The sequence below is a fragment of the Balaenoptera ricei genome, chromosome 1 (genome assembly GCF_028023285.1).
Source record: "Balaenoptera ricei isolate mBalRic1 chromosome 1, mBalRic1.hap2, whole genome shotgun sequence".
NCBI lineage: Eukaryota > Metazoa > Chordata > Mammalia > Artiodactyla > Balaenopteridae > Balaenoptera > Balaenoptera ricei.
Window position 1 is genome coordinate 99,652,058 of NC_082639.1, and position 22,026 is coordinate 99,674,083.

The following is a 22,026-nucleotide window of genomic DNA, read 5'->3' on the forward strand; positions in this document are numbered from 1 at the left end:
AAGAAATATTTCAATATTAAGAAACAGAAAAAGGTTTTTAAAAGCATAATTGTGACTCCAAACCTGCCATGGAAAGACTGATTTCAGTTACTTTCTAGGACAACCCTATGTTCTAGGCATTATCATTTCCTTTTAACCTGTTTAGGTTTTTAATTTACAAGGGTCAGAAAACCCATAGTAATGCCAGCCTACCTCTGTTTCTGGCTAGGTTAGTTTAACCTGTCTGGGCTTGTTTCCTCAGCAGCAGTAACTGTCTTGCCAATTTCACAGTAGTGGAGGGATCAAACAATGTAACAGATGCAAACACTCCTTGAAGAGCATAAAAGCACTAAATGTAAGTGAACTATCACTGTTATTTTTAAAGTCTTATCCATAATCTTGGGTATAATGCACGGCTGAGTGAGTCTAAGGTTGTAACTGAGTAGGGCCTTCTGTCGCCTTCCCAGGACAGGCCTTCCCCCATATCCTCTGCTTTAGCTCTTCTCTGAAGTACATAGATAACAGTATTTGATGCACATTTCCTGAGTTGTTTTACAGGTGTGAAAAACCCCCACCAAATGGATGATATTAACTACTTGGTGACCATGAGCACATAGCCCCAGGCCTCCTGGAGCCTAAGGACTGATAATGTTAACCCCTGTGACACCGCCCTGTTACCTCACCATCAGCCAATCAGAGAATTGTGCATGAGCTGATCACATACCCTGCGACTCCCCTCCCTCATCTGGCCTTTAAAAACGCTTTGCCAAAACCCTTTGGGGAGCTCAGGGATTTTCTGGGCCTGAGCCACCGGTCTCCTTGAATGGCCCTGCAATAAACCTTTCTCTTCTCCAGACTCCGACGTTTTGGTTTGTTTGGCCTCACTGTGCATCGGGCACACGAACTTGCGCTAACAAGGTGGCCAGACTTCACTGTTCCTGGTAGGTTTTCCACAGCCTCTGCTTCAGAATAAAAAAATTCCTTACATCCAGCCTTTACTTTGTTGACAGTTCGAGACCCTCTTTATCTACATGCCCTGCTTGCTTTTTTGAGAGAGTGTAAATATAGGACAGCATTCTCCAAAACGGAGGAAAGAAGAGTATTTTCCTTAAAGACATGCCTTGCAAGTGCGGCCCAATCAACATTTATTGAATTCCAAGACAATAGAAGCTGGAGGTACACGTGCAAAAACAGGGCATCTGCCTTGAAGAGCTTAAGAGCCCATCAACTGATAGTGGTAACCTGCTTCCTGTTAGGAGAGTGGGAGTTTCCTTCCACTTGCAGGATTGCAGGAGCCGCAGACCAGGAGGGGCAGAGGAGGACCCAGCTCGGCTCTGGAGGCCGTGGGCTACATGAAAGCTCCCGCGCCCCCTTAGTGTTTGCGACTTGGAAGGCACCCCTTCTGCCATTCCCCTTTCTTGGTGCCGGGAGAAGATAAAAGATCCTTTTCTACGACTGTAGTAGATACATCTCAAATCAGGACTTAGGACTTCAGCGCTTCAGCCCTCACTCCCTCCTAAGGAGCCACTGCACCCTCCAGCGGAGGAACGGCGGCGGAGCTCCAGGGGGCTCCCCAAACAGCTGAGCACCTTAAAGTCCTCCTTAAGGAGCTCGCTGTCTCCAGCCCCGCCCCTCGTGGAGTCCCGCCCCCGACGCGACCTCGTCCTGTGGCACCGATTGGTTGGCTCCTGTGCGTGAAGACGTTGCGTCGTGGGGCGGGGCGGAGGAGCGTTGTCCGTAGAGCCTCAGCCCTGTGTCCTCGGCCACCGCCCCCGCTGCTGCTCCGTATCCGCCCCTCGCCTGCCTTTAGAGGGTACAGGCGACAGCAGTTTCTCTAGGTGGTCAAACAGCCGCCAAACGTCTCCGTCGAGCTGCCTTTTCTAGCTGGCGGCTCTTCTGGGCTGGGTCCAGGTCGGGGGGTGGGGAAAAATGGCGCCGGCGCCCCAAGGCGTCCGGGAGGAGCCGCTGCTGGAGTGTGGGTCCGGACTGCTTTCCCGGCTACTCTTCCTCGCCCAGGCAGTCCTCCTCCTGCTGCCGGCCGCCCGGGCAGGCCTCTGCCCCGCGCCCTGCTCCTGCCGCATCCCTCTGTTGGATTGCAGTCGCAGGAAACTGCCAGCGCCCGGCTGGAGGGCGCTGTCGAGCTCGCTGCCCCCCGACGCCGTCAGCCTGTGAGTAGAGTTGCCGGGCGGGGGACCAAAGGAAAGGGGGTGCTCCCCTTCCTCGAGGGACAGGAGGGAGACGGGCCTGGTCGGAGGGCGCGGCCAGAAGCCTAAGTTCTGAAGGGGAATGTCTTTGCGATGTTGTGAACTTTTTTTTGTTGGGGGTGGTGGTGGTTGGAGCCTGAAAACCTGGTGTTCAGGTTCTGGAGACTTGTACGAAGACCAGGGTTAAAATTCTTGGGAGCAGGGAGTCTCTGATTCCTGGGCTGAGTTGGGGCGGCGATACTGTTAAGGGCTCACTGGTCCTGGGCTCCAGCATTGGCTCTTGAATGGTTGGGGCTCCTCGCTCACTTTGGGCTGCATCATCCTGTGCATCAGCTTGAATGGTCCCCAAGCACGTGATTTTATAACCACGATCATAAAGACTTATGAACTGTTTTTTGGCTGTAGTTCACGTTTTGGCTAATTTTGTGCTGTATTTTTGACAACTGGGTTAAAACTTCATGTGTTAACTACATCCAGTACCACCTTGAACAAATATCTTTACAAATAGCATTTTTGATCTAATTTAGGATTCACCTTGTAAAGAAGGGAAGGTGTATCTGTTACAAAATTAAGTGATGTTTTGTTTTCAGTGCATTTCCTTGTGGCAAAGAACTTAAAAATCAGTCCTCTTTGTTTATGTGTGAGAAGCAAGTACAATGGTTGGATGAATTCTTCCGGAGACTCCACTGCAGAGTGCTCATCTAGACAGGCCTGTGTTAGACAGTGGCACCTGGAGAGCTCATTAGTCTGAGTCAGCCTGGTGGCATTAGGAGCAACAGTAGGTATTAAATGCTGCAATTATGGGGCTTGTTAACCACTAACATACGGTTATTTCTCTGCCGCTAACTGAGCAATGTATTTATTAATTGACAGACTTCTAACAGAGTCATCTCTAAAAAAAGACCTGTCACAAAAAAAAAAAAAAAAAAAGCTCGAGGTGTGATTAAAACATGAGGGGATGTTTGGATTTCCATTGGAAATGGAATACAAATAGAAGGTCTCTCTCTGCAGAGGTTAAAGTGTGTATACATTTGCAAATAGCTTATGTTAGATAGGAAAGGAAGCCACCTCATAAATTCCTTGAGAAAATTAAGGTAACTTAAATAACCAAATGTAGTAGCATAGATTTGCAGTGTAATAAGGTGTTTCCTGTTGTTTTATGATAGTGACACCTGTAGCTAATTCTGGTTCTGTTGATGCAAATAACATTTAGAAATTCCTATCAGTTGCAGCATAGTCTGAATTAAACCTAGCATAACATCTTAGTAATGCAGTACCTACCTTTTTCTAAGAAATTCTTGGAACAACTACCTGATTCTGAGAAACTGAATCTGATTATGACAGACTAAATCTGGTGCAGGTTTAAAAACAACACAACTTCATTTAGCTGTAATTGAAATAAATGTGGCCTACTTTTTAAGATCCTCCATTGGTAGATAAACAATAATTAGAAATAGTTTTATGTAAGATACATTTATTTTGTGTCTAGGTTTGATTTTTTTTAAGCAAGACAAATTGCCTAAAGCCAAATGACATTCAAAAATTTTAAATGTCCTATAATGAAATTGACATTTTCAGTTGAAGTGAAATGCCTTGGAGAGCAATTCTCTTGTAGAAATGTAATTGGATGGAAGTCTTACATTAGCAGAAGAACTCTTAGAATATTAAAGGATGAGGTTGTGCTGTTTTAAACTGAGAAATGTAATATTTTTCATCAGTTGCCTTCAGCTATAAAACAGGTACATGTGGTTTTCTTTATGTAATTTTGAATTTTTAAAACACATGCAATGCTTTAAATGTATTAGTGATTCAAACTCAAATGCTCAGACTTGCACCAATCATCAAAAAGATGGTAGACAAAATTCCTTAATCCTGGGTTTTAAAATATGTATCTGCCCCCAGTTACTGGCACAGAGCCCCTGAAACCCTTGTATCAATAATTTCCAAAGTGATCGGAGAACTAGGAGCACCTTTCCTTTTTATATTTGGTCTTTGACCCTAATTCCTGGCACAGAGCTCCTACATCTCTTGGAATCTCCTGGGTGATAGGAGTATCTTTTGACCTAACGAGGTGACTCTTGGTCGGCTCCTGGATAACTTCAGGATTGGGGTGGGTCACCAGAAAGACCAAGCTGTGCTTAGAAGCTTGGAACTTTCAGCCCCACCCCCGCCATCCTACAGAAGAGGAGAGGGGCTAGAGATTGAGGTAGTAATTGATCATGCCCATGTGATGAAGCCTCCATAAAAATTTTCAAAGTATGGAGTTCAGAGAGCTTCTGAGTTGGTGAACACACCTACCAGGAGGTATGCTGTGAGGGTGGTGCATCCCATCTCCATGGAAACAGAAGCTCCTGCGCCAGACCCGTCTGGATCTCGCGCTATGTATCTCTTCATCTGGCTGTTCATCTGTGTCCTTTATCATGTCTTTTGTTATATAGTTAACCAGTAAACATAAATAAGTGTTTTCCTGAGTTCTGTGAGGTGTTCTAACAGTGCTTGAATCCAAGGAGGGGGGTCGTGGCAACCTCCAATTTGTAGCCAAGTTGGACAGAAGTTGTGGGTAACATGGGGAGCTACTGCTTGTGATTGGTTTCTGAAGGGGGAGGCCATCTTATGGGACTGAGAGCTTAACCAGTGAGGTCTGCACTAACTCCAGTTAGTGTCAGAATTGAATTGAATTGCAGGACATCTCGCTGGTGTTGGAGAATTGGTTGGTGTGGGGAAAAAGCACACATCTAGTGTCAGAAGTACTGTGTGTGTGAGTAAAGGAAGAAACCAGTGACAAAAATTTTTTGCTTGAGCAAACTTTAGTCAGGCTCCTGAACCTTATCCTGGGCCATCTGTGCACACCCTTGTAAAATGCAGTTTTAGCAGTATCCCTGCTAAGTTAGTTTAGTAGGAATCCCCCACCCTCAACGTCTGATCAGATTCCTCCTCCTGCACCATCCCCCAGGTGATATCTGAGTACCCTGGCCTGTCTTCAGCAAGAATCCTGTTGGGTCTGTTTAGTTAAAAACCCCCTTACCAGATGTTTTCTCTTAGTAGTTTTCCATTCACCGACCCCACTCTGCTCCTTAGCTATAAGTTTTCTCTTATTCATGGAGTATTCAGAGTTAAGCCCAATCTCTTTCCCCCACTTTAAAGTTTCACTGTAGTGGTTCCTTTATGTATAGAGAAAGCCCCATCCCCCAAAGTCTTCCTTACCATGCTTTAACAAGTATCATTGAGTATTTTTTTTCCTTTTAACAGTTATGGTGCCACAACTCGGGATAGGATCAGATTCATCATTGGACCCCCGGACCTCTCACCCAGGACCCTAAGTGCGTACCTTTGAAGCCTTTATCTTCACTCCTGACTGATTGATCGGGGATCCATTGTTGAGTCCGACTCCTGAACCATTGCTCCGGACAAACGTCCGTGGAAGCTGGTAAGGACAGATTTTGATTGTTAAGAGTCTGAGTACAGTTGACCTTGAACAACATGGGTTTGAACTGTGTAGGTCCACTTATATGCAGATTTTTTTCAATAGTAAATACTCCAGTACTACACGGTCCATGGTTGGTTGAATCCATGGATGCAGAGCTTTGGATACAAAGGAACTGCACGTATGGAAGGCAATTACAAGTTATATGTGGATTTTTAACTTTGCAGAGGGTCGGTGCTCCTAACCTTAGTGTTGTTCAAGGGTCAACTGTATACTCCAGAAGTTGGGATAGAGTCCCAGATAAACACAGGCTGGGTTAGAGTGCCAGGTTTCTCTGTTTGTAAGAAAGCTCAGTTAGAGTCCTAGGCTTCTTTGTCTGAAAGGTACTTACTGGGTTGGAAATCTCTCCTTCCTGGCTCTTTTTTTCCTGAGTGGTGATTATTTATTCCCTGACTCTTTGGGCTGGAAGTCTCTTCTTCCTGGCTCTTTTTTTATTATTCCCTGACTCCTTATGCTGGAAGTCTTTCTTCCTGGCTCTCTGTGAGGCCTCTTTGTTCTCTCTTTTGGGTCCTGCTTTTCCCATGAGAACTTATCAGATGGCTCAAGCCCCCTTCTTGAACCCCTGCTGAGTATATTCTCTGTCTACCTCCATTCTTGTTGGCATGCTTTTGTTGAGGATAATGTGGAACTTCACTGGCTTCTTTCGGAAACTTGTGATCTCTTCACACTGGCTCCGCTAAGACGTCTCCCTTCTCATTGCTTCTGCTCCTCCTTTGCCCTCTCACCACCTTCAGTCTTCCTTCCAGTTCCCTTGAATAGTATGATATGTCCTTCTCAAAGTCCCTTCATCTTCCATCCCCTGCCAGACCTTTTTCCACCTCAGTCTTTATAGTCACTTGATCTTTGGACCCCCTGCCCTCCACTGGAGGCTGTTAAGAAACTTAGGGACCCCCCAAAACAACTACTTGAAGCTGAAAAGGAAAAAGGCTAATTGGAAATAGACTGGATGTTTTCAGCAGTTGGATGGGCTTTGGAGACCTGCAGACAGCCTCTAGATGCCTCTAGATGCCTCTAGATGTCTCCTTGGTCAACACCTAAAATTTGGTCCATAGCCTCCATAAGATTACATATCAGGGCAAGGGAAGGTGGTCTGTACAAAATTGGTAAACAGGTAACCTAAACTTGTCCCATTTGCCAGAAACACAATTCACATAAAAACAGAGAGTAGAGAAAAGACAAGAGATTATTATTTTATATAAACCAGTGAGTTTGTATTACTATGTTTTACTAACTAACTCATGACTAAAATTTTCCAGTGAAAACTTAAGATCTCTATTAGCATCTGTCTGTATGTTTATGTATGTCTGTATATATGTTGTAGAGGTGTGCTGTTTTTCTACTTCTAGATGGTATTACCAAATTAATTTATAAAATCCAATCCTGTTCAAATTAGCTTAGAGATAAATGAGCAATTACATAAATTAAGTATTCCTGAAACTCTCAGAAACACAGAAGCTTAGTGTTTTAAGTTTACATGATCTGGGATAATTTTTTGTAAATCTAATTTGAAAATTGTTGGTAAAATAAAAACAGGCATGTCTTCAGAGTTGTCAGCATTAAATATAGTGCAGACATTAAATCTAAACTAAGAACAAAATGTACAAAAAAAATGAATTGCTTCCTGTATGTCGAGCACGGCAGTAAAATAAAGAAAAAAGGGGGAAATACCATGTATGTAACTTTTTAGGTTTTTGCTTTTGTGATGTTTGCCTAACATGCATGTGTTATAAAAAATAGTTAATAGGGAAATAACTTCAGATGATAGCTGGCTTTGTTTGGTGTTGTGTCTGCCTAAAATAAAAATCAAGGTCATTTGTAAGTAAGATAAACTACTGAAACATTCATTATTGAACCTAAATTTAAGGTTATATACTTTTGGCATCTTGTTTTTACATGTTATAAAGAAACAAGATATTTGGATCTATTAGTAAACATTCTTTTGCTACACTGAAAAATTGTACTAAGAGGAATCATATGCCTCTATAAATTGCAAAATTGTATATTCAGAAATATACTAGTCTACTACAGAAAACTGATACATGACAGACCACAATTGCCTACTTCCTAGTTTGTTAAAAAAAAGGTTATTAATGGTTAAAAATCATAATATATGTAAATGAAACTACTAGAAACTGTAAGAATGAAGAGAAATAACTTTGTATGCAAGGTATGAAGGATGTGTTTTAGTTAAGGGAAAAAAAGATTTTTATTCTAAGGTAGAATGAGTTCCAGAATGAGAAAGAGGAAAACTACAGTACAAAAACTGAATAGATATTAGAAAAATGGTTGTAGAAGATTTGCAGAACAGGAATTTTGTGTTTGGTTAAGTTGCTAAGATTGAATGGATTTATTTATAAGTTACAAAAAAAGTGAACTTTAATATCAAAAGTGTACTGGAATTCCCTCGCGGTCCAGTGGTTAGGACTTGGCGCTTTCACTGCCTCGGCCTGGGTTCAATCCCTGGTGGGTTCAATCCCTGGTCGGGGAGCTAAGATCCTGCAAGCTGCGCGGTGCGGCCAAAAAACAAACACAAAAGTGTACTGATGCAAAACTAGAATCCTAAAGTTTTATTGGATTGTTGGTCTGTTCTTATTAAGAAACTGTAAAAAGGTTTACCTTTTAAGTAGTCTGCCTAGGAAACAAAGATTTTGTGTCTCATCAAAATAATTTCCTGTGTTTCATGTTGTCTTTATCAGGTCTTTGATTACTCTAAAACATTGAGTTTTCTCAATATTAGAAGAGCTAAGTTTTTTTTTTTTATTAAACAACTATGTGACTTTCTGTATTTGCCTTTGAAATCTTTTGTCACTTTGTTTAAATGGATAACTAAGTATTGTTTCACAGTGACCTGTGATCTTATTTAGTCAAGTGTTTAAACTTTTCAGTATTTTTGACTTCTCAAAATCAGATTCTAAATGGAGTCTTTTTGACTCCATTTAGAATGGAGTCTTGAACTAACTTCGAGAATTTCCAGAGGCCCCTGGAAAATCTCAAAGGATATGTCTCTCACATTGTAAAAGGATATGTTAAACTAATTAGGTTTATTTGGTATTTTAAATTACATGAGAAGCATAGTCAAATAAGTGAGGACAAATATTCTTAGGTTATAGACATACGGATATATGTTACTAATAATAGGTATTCCAGACAAGTATGAAGTTCATAGAGATTTGAAATAGCCTTGTTGTCTGGTTATTATGATAAAATATTGTATGCCACAGAAATAACTAATTTTTCTTATCAAATGAACTCTCATCAGAACTTTAACCATGGCCATTTTAAGCCTTTTTTCATTCACGGACAAGTTGTTGTTTTACTCTCATTCTTCTCTGAAAGCATAAACAGTCAGCCACAGGCAAGAATGCTCCATGATGCCCATCAGTAAGGCCATGCCACGAGATTGAGAGAATTTCCAGAAGTAATGAAGAAGCTGATGGATTTATGAAACTGTTAACCCAAGATCAAGTAGAACAAGAATTAATTACATTGGACTGAATAAACTGATGAGGATGGTTATAACTTTTTTATCACTCTTTGTTTGAAACATTACTGGTTCTTTAATGTTTTGTTCTTCAGATTTAAATAACCTTTTTCGGACTTCCCTGGTGGCGCAGTGGTTAAGAATCCGCCTGCCGGGCTTCCCTGGTGGCGCAGTGGTTGAGAATCTGCCTGCCAATGCAGGGGACACGGGTTCGTGCCCTGGTCTGGGAAGATCCCACATGCCGCGGAGCAACTAGGCCCGTGAGCCACAACTACTGAGCCTGCGCGTCTGGAGCCTGTGCTCCGCTACAGGAGAGGCCGCGATAGTGAGAGGCCCGCGCACCGCGATGAAGAGTGGCCCCCACTTGCCACAACTAGAGAGAGCCCTCGCACAGAAACGAAGACCCAACACAGCTATAAATAAATAAATAAATAAATAAAATTTAAAAATAATAATAATTAAAAAAAAAAAAAAATCCGCCTGCCAACGCAGGGGACACGGGTTTGAGCCCTGGTCTGGGAAGATCCCACATGCCGCAGAGCAACTAAGCCCGTGCGCCACAACTACTGAAGCCCGTGCACCTACAGCCCATGCTCCGCAACAAGAGAAACCACCACAATGAGAAGCCTGCGCACCACAACGAAGAGTAGCCCCTGCTCGCTGCAACTGGAGAAAGCCCCCACGCATCAATGAAGAGCCAACGCAGCCAAAAATAAATAAATAAATAAATTAAAAACAAACAAACAAAAAATAAATAACCTTTTTCTTTTCTCTTATGTTATCTGTAGCTTACAACAGTAATCTGGTAGATAATACCTTTGTGAACAAAGATGAAACAATTACTTTTTCTCCCTACCTGATTCCTCCAGAATTCAGAAACTTTTAGCCAGTATTCTTATTTTCATGACAATGTGGTAGTTTAAGTTCAATAAGAATGTGCTCTTGTAAGAGGATACAATTGGAAATATAGGTTATATTACCATGGCTTTGACTGAAATGTTATATTTAATAGTGAACTGTGCATAGAATCTGGTTTAAGGGACTAAGGTTGCCTTCATGGAACCAGTTTTTCCAACCTTCTTGGAAAAACTGGCCTGCTGTCTGGCTTACAGGGTTCTCAGCCTCATAGGTGAGTAAGGAAAGTCACTTCCTGGCAGGCCCAGGAACCTTAGGATATCTTGGGGACATCAAGAAGAGAGATATTCACCTGAATCTTTAAGAATGGGAGATGAAGTCTGGTGGCTACTTCCTGAGCTGGCTTCCTAGCCTCGAGAGGCTTTTAAAAGCCTAATCTGAGATTCCTTATGAAAAGTTTCAGCAAAACCAACTCAAAAAGAGCCTGTCTGTATGGTCAATAACTATTCTTGCTGCACTTACGTGAATAATCAGGACAAATCTAATGAGACCAGAATTATGTAAACAAGAAATAAAAGGTTAACTATAGAGAGAAGTTTTTTTTGTTTCAGTGTAAAACTGTAGTGCACCCTTGTGGCCTCCATCTTGCACACTGGCCCGTCCTTACCACATTCTCAATTCTGGTTTCCTCCAGTATCTGACTCTAACTCTCCAAACTAATGTTTCCAGTTTTTTTTTTTTCCACCCTCCTGACGTGATCACTGAGAACTAAAATTGCCCTTTTCCTGAAATCCTGCAAGCTGAAGCTGGATGACTTGATATAAACTTAAAAAAAAAAAAAAAAAAAGACCACAACACATTGTATATGGGCAACCTTTGTGCCTTCTGCTGTGTGGACCACTTACAGAGTTCACCAGGACATTTAATGCCATCCATCACCAGAGACATTCAAACTGCAAACCAGGAAACTTCTTCAGGTGGCCACTGCCATCCTCATTCTACCATTTAAAGATGCTTCAAGTTCAAATCTAAGAATCCCAACTGGCTACCCTCTGGACTGAGAAACTGGATCTCTAACTATTAATTTTGGCTTTTCTTTTATTTTCATAGAAACTCCCCTCATTAAATACCTGACTGCTGGTACCATTGAGCAAATATAATACCAAGTCCCTACAGAAGGTTCACCTGGTCCTTAATGAGCAAAAGGCTACTGAATGAGAAAATAGACATAATGTTCAGAGGAAAGAAGAATGCCTCTTCTTTCCTTGAACAAGAAAGGGGCCTGACAAAGATTCTTTGACTAAATTTTAATTGACTCGTGAACCACCTTCATCCAGGCTCATTTGTATACTTCCTTGTAAAATGCAGTTTTAGCAAGAATCCTGCTAAGTCAGTTTAGCAAGAAACCCTTGATACCTGATCTGGTTTCTCATCTTCCACCATCCTCCAGGTGATGTCTGATCACCATGGCTTGTCTTCAGCAGGAATCCACTTAGGTCTGTTTAGCCAGAACCCCCCTTACCCTTGTTTCCAGTTTTCCATCCACTGATTTTGTCCACCCTGCTCCATGGCTATAAATTCACACTTGCCCATGCAGTATTTGGAGTTGAGCCCAATTTTTTCCCCCACTGCAATATTTCATCATAGTGGTCCCTATACCCTTAGAGATAACTTGCACCACCTTGAATAAAGCCTTTCTTAACCAGGTTTTAACACGTGTCATTGAATTTTTTTTTTTTTTTTTCTTTTAACACAGAGCTTTTCCTAGACATTTGGTATCACAGGAGTGAGATTTGCTAGAGTGGATCTGGCTAATGGAAACGTGGTTTGGGAAGAGAGGATAAAAAGGCAGGGGATCCAGAACCTTTGATTCCTGGGCGACCACATGGTCACCCATGGTATGGAGCTGCAGCTGTGCTGCTCTCAAGTTACTGAAGGTAAAAGTTACCAATGGAATTTAGAGATGGATCCAATTCCTAGCATGTTGGTTCACTGGATGCATAAGGAGATGGGAACTAGTAAGAAAAAGATGAACTGTTTAATCCCTTGGTTATTGTGGTAACCAAATTACAATAGCTAAAATTGAAATAATGTAATAATATAATAAGTAATATGTAAAAGCAAAATTAAAAGAGAGTGCTGGGTCAGACCTTGATGCTGGACCAAGCTCAGATTTCACTAAGTCTGAGCTTTGGTCACTAGCCTCAAAGCTGCCCACCAAGAGAAAAATTAAGCAAGGACAACAGAAAGTACTTCTAAGACCTCTGGTCACCAAGAATGTAGTCAGTGTGTGGGGAGGGCAAAACCAAGAAACTACTGAAATCAGGGAGTACAGTGTGAAGGAGTTGTTTCATTTTGTGGATCAGTAACATCAGCTTCCTGAAGAACCTTTATTAAAATGGATTGTGAGAGACTTCCCTGGCGGTCCAGTGGTTAAGACCTCGCCTTCCAATGCAGGGGATGTGGGTTCGATCCCTGGTCAGGGAGCTAAGATCCCACATGCCTCGCAGCCACAAACAAACCCAAAAACATAAACCAGAAGCGATATCGTAACAAATTCAATAAAGACTTTAAAAAAAATAAAAATAAAAATGGATTGTGAGAGTCATTAATTTAGGAGCAGTATCTGGTTTTAGATGCTACAGTGGGGAAAAGCATGTTTGGGTTGATGGAGGATCCGCAGGTCACTATGGAACAATCACTGATGGCCATACGTGATCCAGACACAAAGTAGTTTATTCCTGAGGGAACAGCCAGCCTAATGGATTGGGCAGAAGCCACCGTAAGGTCTGTTTATCCCTGAGAAAGAGGACTGTCCGCCTCCTCCAATAAATGCCAAGTGGAAGCAGATGATATGTTTTGTGTATAAGCCATGTGGGATTATCTTTATGATAATTGGGATATTCACTTGCTGAATGTGCCTGTTACCCAGTCCATGGTAAATGCTGTGGTTAAGGGGAAACTCTTACATGGACACCCCATATAATCTTACTGCTGCAAAACCAAGGGACAGTTGGGGAAGCCTTATGTATTGGCTGCCTCAGCTTCCCCTCTGGGTCTTACAAAGATGCTAATAAAAACAGTAGGTTAGTTAACAAGAGAATGAGGAAAGGCAAAGGAGAGAGTCAGGGAACTGATCTTAGCAAGGTGGACATTTTTAAACAGTTATTAAGAAATAAGGTGAATAAAGCAAATATTGTTAGGAGCAAAACAAAGGAAATAGGGAAGAATCATAGAATTCAACCCAGCAGAATGGAAGGCTTTAGATGGTTTTAAGAAATGGGATGAATAAAACAGACATTAGTGGGGTTAAAACAAAGCTTTTAATACTGCACTACCCAAGGTTGGGCAGGCTGAAAAGACCTCCTTCTGATCCCCCAACATTAAAGGTCTCCAAAGAAGTCTGCTCTGTTTAGTTTGAAGAAATCTAAAAATCCAAAGACTAAGATTGCAGTGAGAAACTTGACCAGCACACGCTTGGGTCATTGATTAGACAGATTAAATGAGATAAAAATTGACAAAAAGGTACACTTTCCTGGCTGTCCAGTGGTTGGGACGCCGTGTTTCCACTGCAGGGGGTGCGGGTTTGATCCCTGGTCGGGGAACTAGGATCCCACATACCTTGCGGCACAGCCAAAAAATAGAAAAAAAATTGACAAAAGGGCCAGTGTCCCTTGGCTCAACCCACAAAGCGGGGGACCCCAAAACCTTTTGCAGTAGAGTGGATAAAATGGTCAGAAGGTAGAGAAGTTCCCAGGATTTCCTGATAGGAGATCATCTTGCACTGTGGTACCAAAACCTGCTGGTGAAACCTGATACAGCTGAGAACATAAAAATATAAGGGTTGATAGGATTATGAAAGTTGGAATGTTTAAACAGGCTTTATGTAAAGAAGTTGTATCTTCTTTACCTGAGTGTTTTATAGGAATGGGTGTTATGTCTGGATGAGGACTGCTTCCCCTACCTAGTATTCTAAAACCAAAATTTGTTTATATAAGCCCCAATGGAGGCTACAGTTAAGAATGTAAGGTGAAAGTTTGTAGGAGAATGGTATATTTGATCAGACTTTTACCTGGTTGTATAATGAAGATGGACATTGTATCTGGTTGGGGAATGTTTTCTTTACCTAGTGTTGTAAAACAGAAGGCATGTACATCTACACTTCAAGCAATATTACTAATTGGACACGCTAAATGGGAACCAATAAGGTGGCCCAAGCCCACATAGCATAGAATAGAAGCTGGAGTGTTGGTATGGGAAAATTCTCTGTGTGATAACCCTGTGTGTACCTGAGTACCTCCCAGAAACAGCTTCTAGGACTTTGGACTGGAGAATTTCCAGTTGAAGGGTAGTTATTGGCTTCCTTTGGACATTAATTGAAGCTGCCAGTATGACTAAAAGCCATAAAGTAATCTTGAAAAGAATCTTGATGTCTTGCATAATGTCTGATAAACACTCCAGTGGGGAGGACAGTGCCCAGAAGACTTTCATAATAAAATAGTAATGGTTTACACAGGATCATACTGCCTGGGGAATGCAAGGAGATACTAAAGAATAGGGAGCCTCTTTTCCGTTAGGACTGACTCTGGAACTGTGTGAGGAGCTGCTGGATTATGTTGTCACTTGAAAGTGTCCTATAAACAGCTCATAACTGACCAAAAAAGCTGCTTGGTTGGTGAATGACAGTTGCAAGGTGAACGGACAGCATCCTATTTTGAAGGCCACCATGGATAGAAGAAGGTAAAGACATTAGCTCACTTGGTTGAATTGCGTGCTGTTTTCCTAGAGTAATGCAAGAATTGAACAGTGGTAAAACCCCCTATGTTTGAGTTTTTACTGACTCATGGACAATGGCCTATGGCCAGACCATATGGTCAGGCAGAAGAGCAGTGGAAACCTGGCCTATTAAAGGGATGCCCTTATGGGGCATAGCCCTATGGGAATTACTGGGGGAATTTGAAGGGTGCATTAAAGTAGGGCTTTGTCGATGTCCACCAGGAGAAGCCCCTTCTAAGTTCAGAAGGTGATTAGAATCACCAGGCAAATATCCCTGTGTGCTCACTTGAGATGGCCACGTGGGTCCATGAAATGAGTGGATATGGGGGCAATGCAGCAATGCAGAGATGGGCTAAATCCAGACGTATTTCTCTTGTACCCTCTGAGGCACAAAATGACACTAAGTATTGACAAAATAATGTTCTGTCTGCAAGCAAAAGAGACAGAGATGGCAGATGGCTAAGTGTCAGATTCCTCTGGGGGAAAGGCCTTGAATATAGCTAGTAAGTGAGACTGATGTTGGTAGACCTGGGGGGCTACAAATGAGTCCCGATAGGAATAGACACTGACTCTGGACCAGGTTTTGCTTACTTGGTGGTAGATGCAAATGTACAAGAGTGCTTTAAAACAACTGGAACAGAAGATAATTGTACCAATTTGGATGGCTGACCATCATCTCTTCAGACCAAGGAATACACTTTATAGCCCATAATGTCCAAGAGTGGGCAGAGAGAGAGCCTCCTCAGGGTACTAGTTTGATGGAGAACTAGAATGGGCAATTAAAACATTGGTTATCTAAAATGGGAGAGAAAAAGACATGAAGGGCTGGCTTATATACCGTGGAAGTGTACTCATACTGAACATGGGGTGGGGCTAAAGGAGTGGCCCTACTGTATAGAGTCCTCTTTCTGGTGGGTCTGGGGAAGAAGGTGTGGAATGACTAGGCAATTCTTACCAAGGGAGAAGTATTCTGGTGTAACAACTATACTTTTTTCTTTCTTCCCCCTATTAAATTTTTTCCCCCTGCTTGATGCAGTGGTCATAGGACCAGGCCTGCGAATATAAGTGCTGGAAACAGAGATGATTCCTAAGCAAGAAGCTAACTGTAATTTTAAATTTGGGGTCAAGATTCCTAAGTACCTGATGGGGTGGGTTGTGCCTTCACCCCATCTCGCAAAATTGAGGTTAACAGTGAATGCCACTATATTGCCTGGTGGTAAAAATAGCCCAGGTAGTTCTGTAACTGTGTAACCTTACCCTAAATGAACGGTGGACTGAAAGGGAGGAACTTGCTAAACTAGTGTTGCTGTTTGCTATTTAGACCAGCACAGTGACTGAACCTGATGTTCCTTCCAAAGTTGAAAGAGTTTGGGTATACAGGGAGAGGAGGAGCAATAGTAGCTGAAGATAAAGAAACAAATAAATGGGTTGTGTAGTGAGGGAAATCCAATAACAACACCTCAAAAGGGATCAGAGTAGTCGATTATATCTCTTAATTCAGTTACACCAGATGACTGAAAGAGTGAAACCATATGTTTGCCTAGACCATACCTGCATTTGGAACCTGACAAGATTAACTGGAAGCCTGCAAACCCGAGTGGCCTTAACTGAAAATTATTTTTCATACCATATGATGATGGACTGGTCCAGTTATTAATGACTGAATGGGATTCTAACAATGTGCCAGTATCTTTTGAGTATATATATTGGTCTCTGCCCCTGGCACACAGCTCCTGAAACCCTTGTAATTTCCAAAGTGATAAGAGTATTTGGAGTGCCTTTTGTTCTAATATTTGGTCTTTGACCCTGATTCCTGACACACAGCTCCTACATCTCTTGGAATTTTCTGGGTGATAGGGGTGTCTTTTGACCTGATGGGGTGACTCTTGGTGGGCTCCTGGATAGCTTCAGGATTGGGGTGGGTCACCAGAAAGACCAAGCCGTGATTAGAAGCTGGGAACTTCCAGCCCCCCCCCCCCCATCCTACAGAAGAGGAGAGGGGCTAGAGATTGAGGTAGTAATTGATCATGCCCATGTGATGAAGCCTCCATAAAAAATTTCAAAGTATGGAGTTCAGAGAGCTTGTGAGTTGGTGAACACACCTACTAGGAGGTATGCTGTGAGGGTGGTACATCCCAACTCCATGGAGACAGAAGCTCCTGCACCGGACCCTTGCATCTTGCCCTGTGTATCTCTTCATCTGACTGTTCATCTGTGTCCTTTATCATATCGTTTGTCCAGTAAATGTAAGTAAATGTTTTTCTGAGTTCTGTGAGCTGTTCTAGCAGGTGCTTGATTCCAAGGAGGGGGTACCTCCAATTTGTAGCCAACTCGGACAGAATTTGTGGGTAACATGGGGATTTACTCTTTGTGATTGGTGTAGGGGGAAGTCTTGTGGGACTGAGCCCTTAATTTGTGGGGTGTGCAGTAACTCCAGTTGGTGTCAGAGTTGAATTGCAGGATATCCAGCTGGTGTTGGAGAATTGGTTGGTGTGGGGGAAAAAAACCCAAAAATATCTGGTGTCAGGAGCATTGTGTGTGTGAGTAAAGATAGAAGTGAGTTTTTTCCTAGGCAGAACCTTACTTAGATACTGTCTTTTTTAAAAAGAATTTATCGTTGGTTTACAATATTGTGTTGGTTTCAGGTGTACAGCAAAGTGATTCATTTATATATATATATACATATATCTATTCTTTTTCAGATTCTTTTCCCATGTAGGTTATTACAGAATACTGAGTACGAGTTTCCTATGCTATACAGTAGGTCCTTGGTGATCATCTATTTTATGTATAGTAGTGTGTATTTGTTAATCCCAAACTCCTAATTTATCCCTCCCCTCCATGTTTCCCCTTTGGTAACCATACATTTGTTTTTGAAGTCGGTGAGCCTTTCTGTTTTGTAAATAAGTTCATTTGTATCTTTCCTTTTTTTTTTTAGATTCCACATATAAGTGATATCATATGATATTTGCCTTTCTCTATCTGACTTGCTTCACTTCGTATGGTAATCTCTAGGTCCATACATGTTGCTACAAATGGCATTATTTCATTCTTTTTTATGGCCGAGTAATATTCCATTGTATATATTGACTACATCTTCTTTATCCATTCCTCCGTCAGTGGACATCTAGGTTGCTTCTGTGTCTTGGCTATTGTAAATAGTGCTGCAGTGAACATTGGGGTGCATGTATCTTTTCAAACTATGGTTTTCTCTGGATATATGCCCAGTAGTGGGATTGCTGGGTCATATGGTAGTTCTAGTTTTAGTTTTATAAGGAACCTCCATACTGTTCTCCATAGTGGTTGTGCCAGTTCATAGATACTGTCTTTTTATTTTGGGCCACACTACTCGGCTTGTGGGATCTTAGTTCCCCGACCAGGGATGGAAGCTGGGCCTGGCAGTTGAGAGCACCGAGTCCTAACCAATGGACCATCAGGGAATTCCCTAGATACTGTCTTTATGCTGCTGCTTCTTTTTTTAAATAAATTTATTTATTATTTATTTTTGGCTGCGTTGGGTCTTAGCTGATGCGTGCGGGCTTTTCTCTAGCTGCGGTGAGTGGGTGCTACTCTTCGTAGTGGTGCCTGGGCTTCTCATTGCGGTGGCTTCTCGTTGCAGAGCACGGGCTCTAGGCATGCGGGCTTCAGTAGTTGTGGCACGTGGGCTCAGTAGTTGTGGCTCGTGGGCTCTAGAGTGCAGGCTCAGTAGTTGTGGCACATGGGCTTAGTTGCTCCGCGGCATGTGGGATCTTCCCGGGGCAGGGCTCAAACCCATGTCCCCTGCATTGGCAGGCAGATTCTCAACCACTGCGCCACCAGGGAAGCCCTGTCTTTATGCTTCTATATGTCAGAAACGCTTTCAAATTTTATTTGGTTATTTAAAACTTGACTGGATTCTCCATGGCAGAGCTCTGTGTCACATTGTTCTGATTTTACACACACAGACGCAGACACAAACACACACACACAGAAGAATTGAAAGACCAGGTATGTTAGTCAACTTCTTGTTTTTTCAAGTAAGGGCATTAGAACCCCTCTCCTCCAACAATTATTTGCTGTTATGGTCATTTCATGATAGCACCAAAAAATTAGGAAGTACATGATTTTGTTTTATTTTAAAAAATTTTTATTTACCTGTTTAGTTTTTCGGCCACGCGGCATGTGGGATCTTAGTTCCCCGACCGGAGATCGAACCCGTGCCCCCTGCAGTGGAACAGTGGAGTCTTAACCACTGGACCGCCAGGGAAGTCCCAGGAATACATGATTTTAGAGTTAAGGAAAATTCTGTAGATTAATTATATTTAGCTTTATGGAAAACTTGTAACCTTGACCTTATTATTTTCATTTTACTGTTGACTGCTGAAAACTTCATCATGGATTTGGGAACCACTGCTGTACTAGATTAATTGGAAAGAGATGGCAGATGACAGCCATCTGCCATCTCTGCCTCTTTTGCTTGCAGGCAGAACATTTTTCTGTCAATACTTACTGTCATTTTGTGCCTCAGAGGGTACAAGAGAAATACGTCTGGATTTCATATGCATTTAGTTGTTACTTCTAGTTTCTTAGTCTCCTCTCTTCTCATAATAGTTACTGTTTAAGATTTGTCCACATCGTTCTTTGGAGCAGTTGTGAACAGATTAGTTCTTTAGCATAGGAAGAGGGCAATTTATGTTGAATCACTCCAGGAAGTCTTTCAGATTTACACATAACTTGAGCTTTAACCTCTTTAGCTGTTGCTCTGTGTGAGTGACATTGGTAAAATGTTTTCACTGTTAGTTACAGGTGGAGTTAGCCTCGATTCCTTCAAAGGTCCTGAGCTCACTACCAATGACTTGCGTGATGTCAAGCAAAAACCGCAGAACTTTGCCTATACTTCATATTTCTTTCCTAAAAGGGCAAATAATTTGTAGTATCCTTCCATTCTACATTTTTAGTGATACTGGTAAGGATTGAGATACTCTTTGGAAAATATTCTTAGGTTTTAGAAAGGTAATATGATAGGGGAGTTGATATGAGGATGTTTGTTTTTCTGAAAATGAACTCTTCAACCTTCTATTGCATGTAGAGGATACAGGTTGTGAAGAAAACTGAGAGGCAGAAACATAACTTTGACATAGCTTGATGCTTTTCAATTGGATAATCCAGCTGGGATGTGAAGAGAAGAATCCACTTTAATTGCTTCAAACCACAAGGTGGTGAACTGAAAAAGAGTCCCTTTAAAAAAGGTACAGATTAGATTTCCCCTCTATTAAGGTCCCTCATATTTACCCCACTTGTTACTATCTACCCTTGTTTTATACCTCCTTCTTCCATTTTGTGTTCCATGATATTTTCACTGCACTTTATGGAGAAGTGAGATTGACTGCGGGGCTGAGCACAGTGAGATTGGCCGTGGGTTTAGAAACGTGGTTTACTCTGTCATCAAACCAAAGTAGGACTTCCCTCTCTTGGCTTCTAGGCCTCCTTAGGTAGGAATCAAGAGGAAACGCTTCTTGCTCTGAATAATATCATCCTATCCCAATTCTACACTCCAGAGTAAAGAAGAACTGTGCTTATTCCTGGGAAGATTCGCCATGCCTTCCTTGCCCTAACCCTCACATCCTCACCACCAACCAGTATCTGCTGTGAGACCATCAGCCCCAGGCTCATTATGCCCTTTATTCTTGTTCACACCAGTCTCCACAAGAAACTCAGGACTTACAGGTTAACTCTCTTCTCCATAGAAAGCCCCAACCCTCTTCTTGGCTTTATTTTTGTCTTTAGTAGGCATCATCTTCTGACGTGCTACATATTTTACTTCGTCTTTTCAATAGAATGTAAATGTCACAGGGGCATGGAGTTTTATCTGTTCATTCATTGCTATAGATGAACAGTGACCAGCAGTAGGTACTCAAAGGTATTTGTTGAATGAATGCAGCAAATAATTGAATTAAAGAAAACCTTTTGAGGGAGATTAGGAGAAACTCTCAAAGAAATTAAAGCAGTCCTTTCTCAATTGCTTCTCTAGTTTTTTGTTTTTCATTTTTTAAAAATTTTATTGGAGTATAGTTGATTTACAATGTTGTGTTAGTTTTAGGTGTACAGCAAAGTGATTCAGTTATACATATATATATATTCATTCTTTTTCAGATTCTTTACCCATATAGGTTATTACAGAGTACTGAGTAGAGTTCCCTGTGCTGTACAGTAGGTCCTTGCTGGTTATCTGTTTTATATATGGTAGTGTGTGGGGGTTAATCCCAAGCTCCTAATTTATCCCCCTGCCCCCCGCAACGTTTCCCCTTTACTTCTCTAGTTTTTTATTTTACATTTATTTTTGGCTGCGTTGGGTCTTCGTTGCTGCGCGCGGGCTTTCTCTAGTTGCGGCGAGCGGGGGCTACTCTTCGTTGTGGTGCATGGGCTTCTCATTGAGGTGGCTTCTCTTGCTGCAGAGCACAGGTGCACGGGCTTCAGTAGTTGTGGCTCGCAGGCTTAGTTGCTCTGCAGTATGTGGGAACTTCCTGGACCAGGGAGCAAACCCGAGTCTGCTGCATTGGCAGGCGGATTCTTAACCACTGTGCCACCAGTGAAGTCCCTCTAGTTTTTAAAATACCTTATTAGATGATTTCTTTTCAGCGTACCTCATTCCCCATAGTAAACATTTTGAGTGAATCAGTATATTATCTTAGCTAATTATTTGTATTTTAAGATCATCTTTTTAAAAAAAACAGAAAAATTTCTGAATATAGGCATACTAAGTTACTACTAATTCTAACTCCCATCTCACTCTGGGATGTTTTGTTTAATTGCACCAAAATTCAGAAGAACTTTTGTGTAAACAAATAATCTTTCATTTATTATGATTGTCTTTGTTTTCATAGGACTTTGCGGCGTCTATTAGATATTTACTAAATATTAGTGAATAATCAGTTGCACAAAGTGTCATTATAGCTTGCAGCCATAGTTTGAGGGGTTTTTAATAGTCTACAACTTCATTCCAACCTGTACACCAGCCACATATTTCTAAAGTTGAGATCCTTCAAAGGCATTTGGATGTCTTTCACGTACCCTGTCTTTCTAGGCGCTAGCAGAAACACCAGTTTTATTCTCTAAAAGAAACAGACCCACTGGTAAATCCCTAAAGCACATTTGGGGGAACGGGGAATACACTGCTATGGTGTTTCCAAAATTCAGTATCTGTTGTCCTTGGCTTGCATACTACTGTTATATCGAACTGTTTCACTTCCAACAGTTATTTCAAAGCA

At 41.8% G+C, this 22,026-nt stretch overlaps 1 protein-coding gene across 6 annotated transcripts in view; it reads left to right on the forward strand.

The window, feature by feature from the left end:
- Window positions 1-1,698: 1,698 nt before the first annotated feature.
- Window positions 1,699-22,026, forward strand: part of LRIG2 (leucine rich repeats and immunoglobulin like domains 2) — a 123,368-nt gene continuing 103,040 nt past the window's right edge. For 5 of the 6 annotated variants that reach the window (XM_059928104.1, XM_059928095.1, XM_059928085.1 and 2 more), the window contains exon 1: window positions 1,699-2,147. In XM_059928104.1, the coding sequence (XP_059784087.1) occupies window positions 1,909-2,147 (239 nt within the window). In that variant the 5' untranslated portion in view covers window positions 1,699-1,908. Of the gene's footprint in view, window positions 2,148-5,432; window positions 5,611-22,026 lie in introns of all 6 variants that reach the window. The other variant, XM_059928111.1, reaches the window with a different exon arrangement.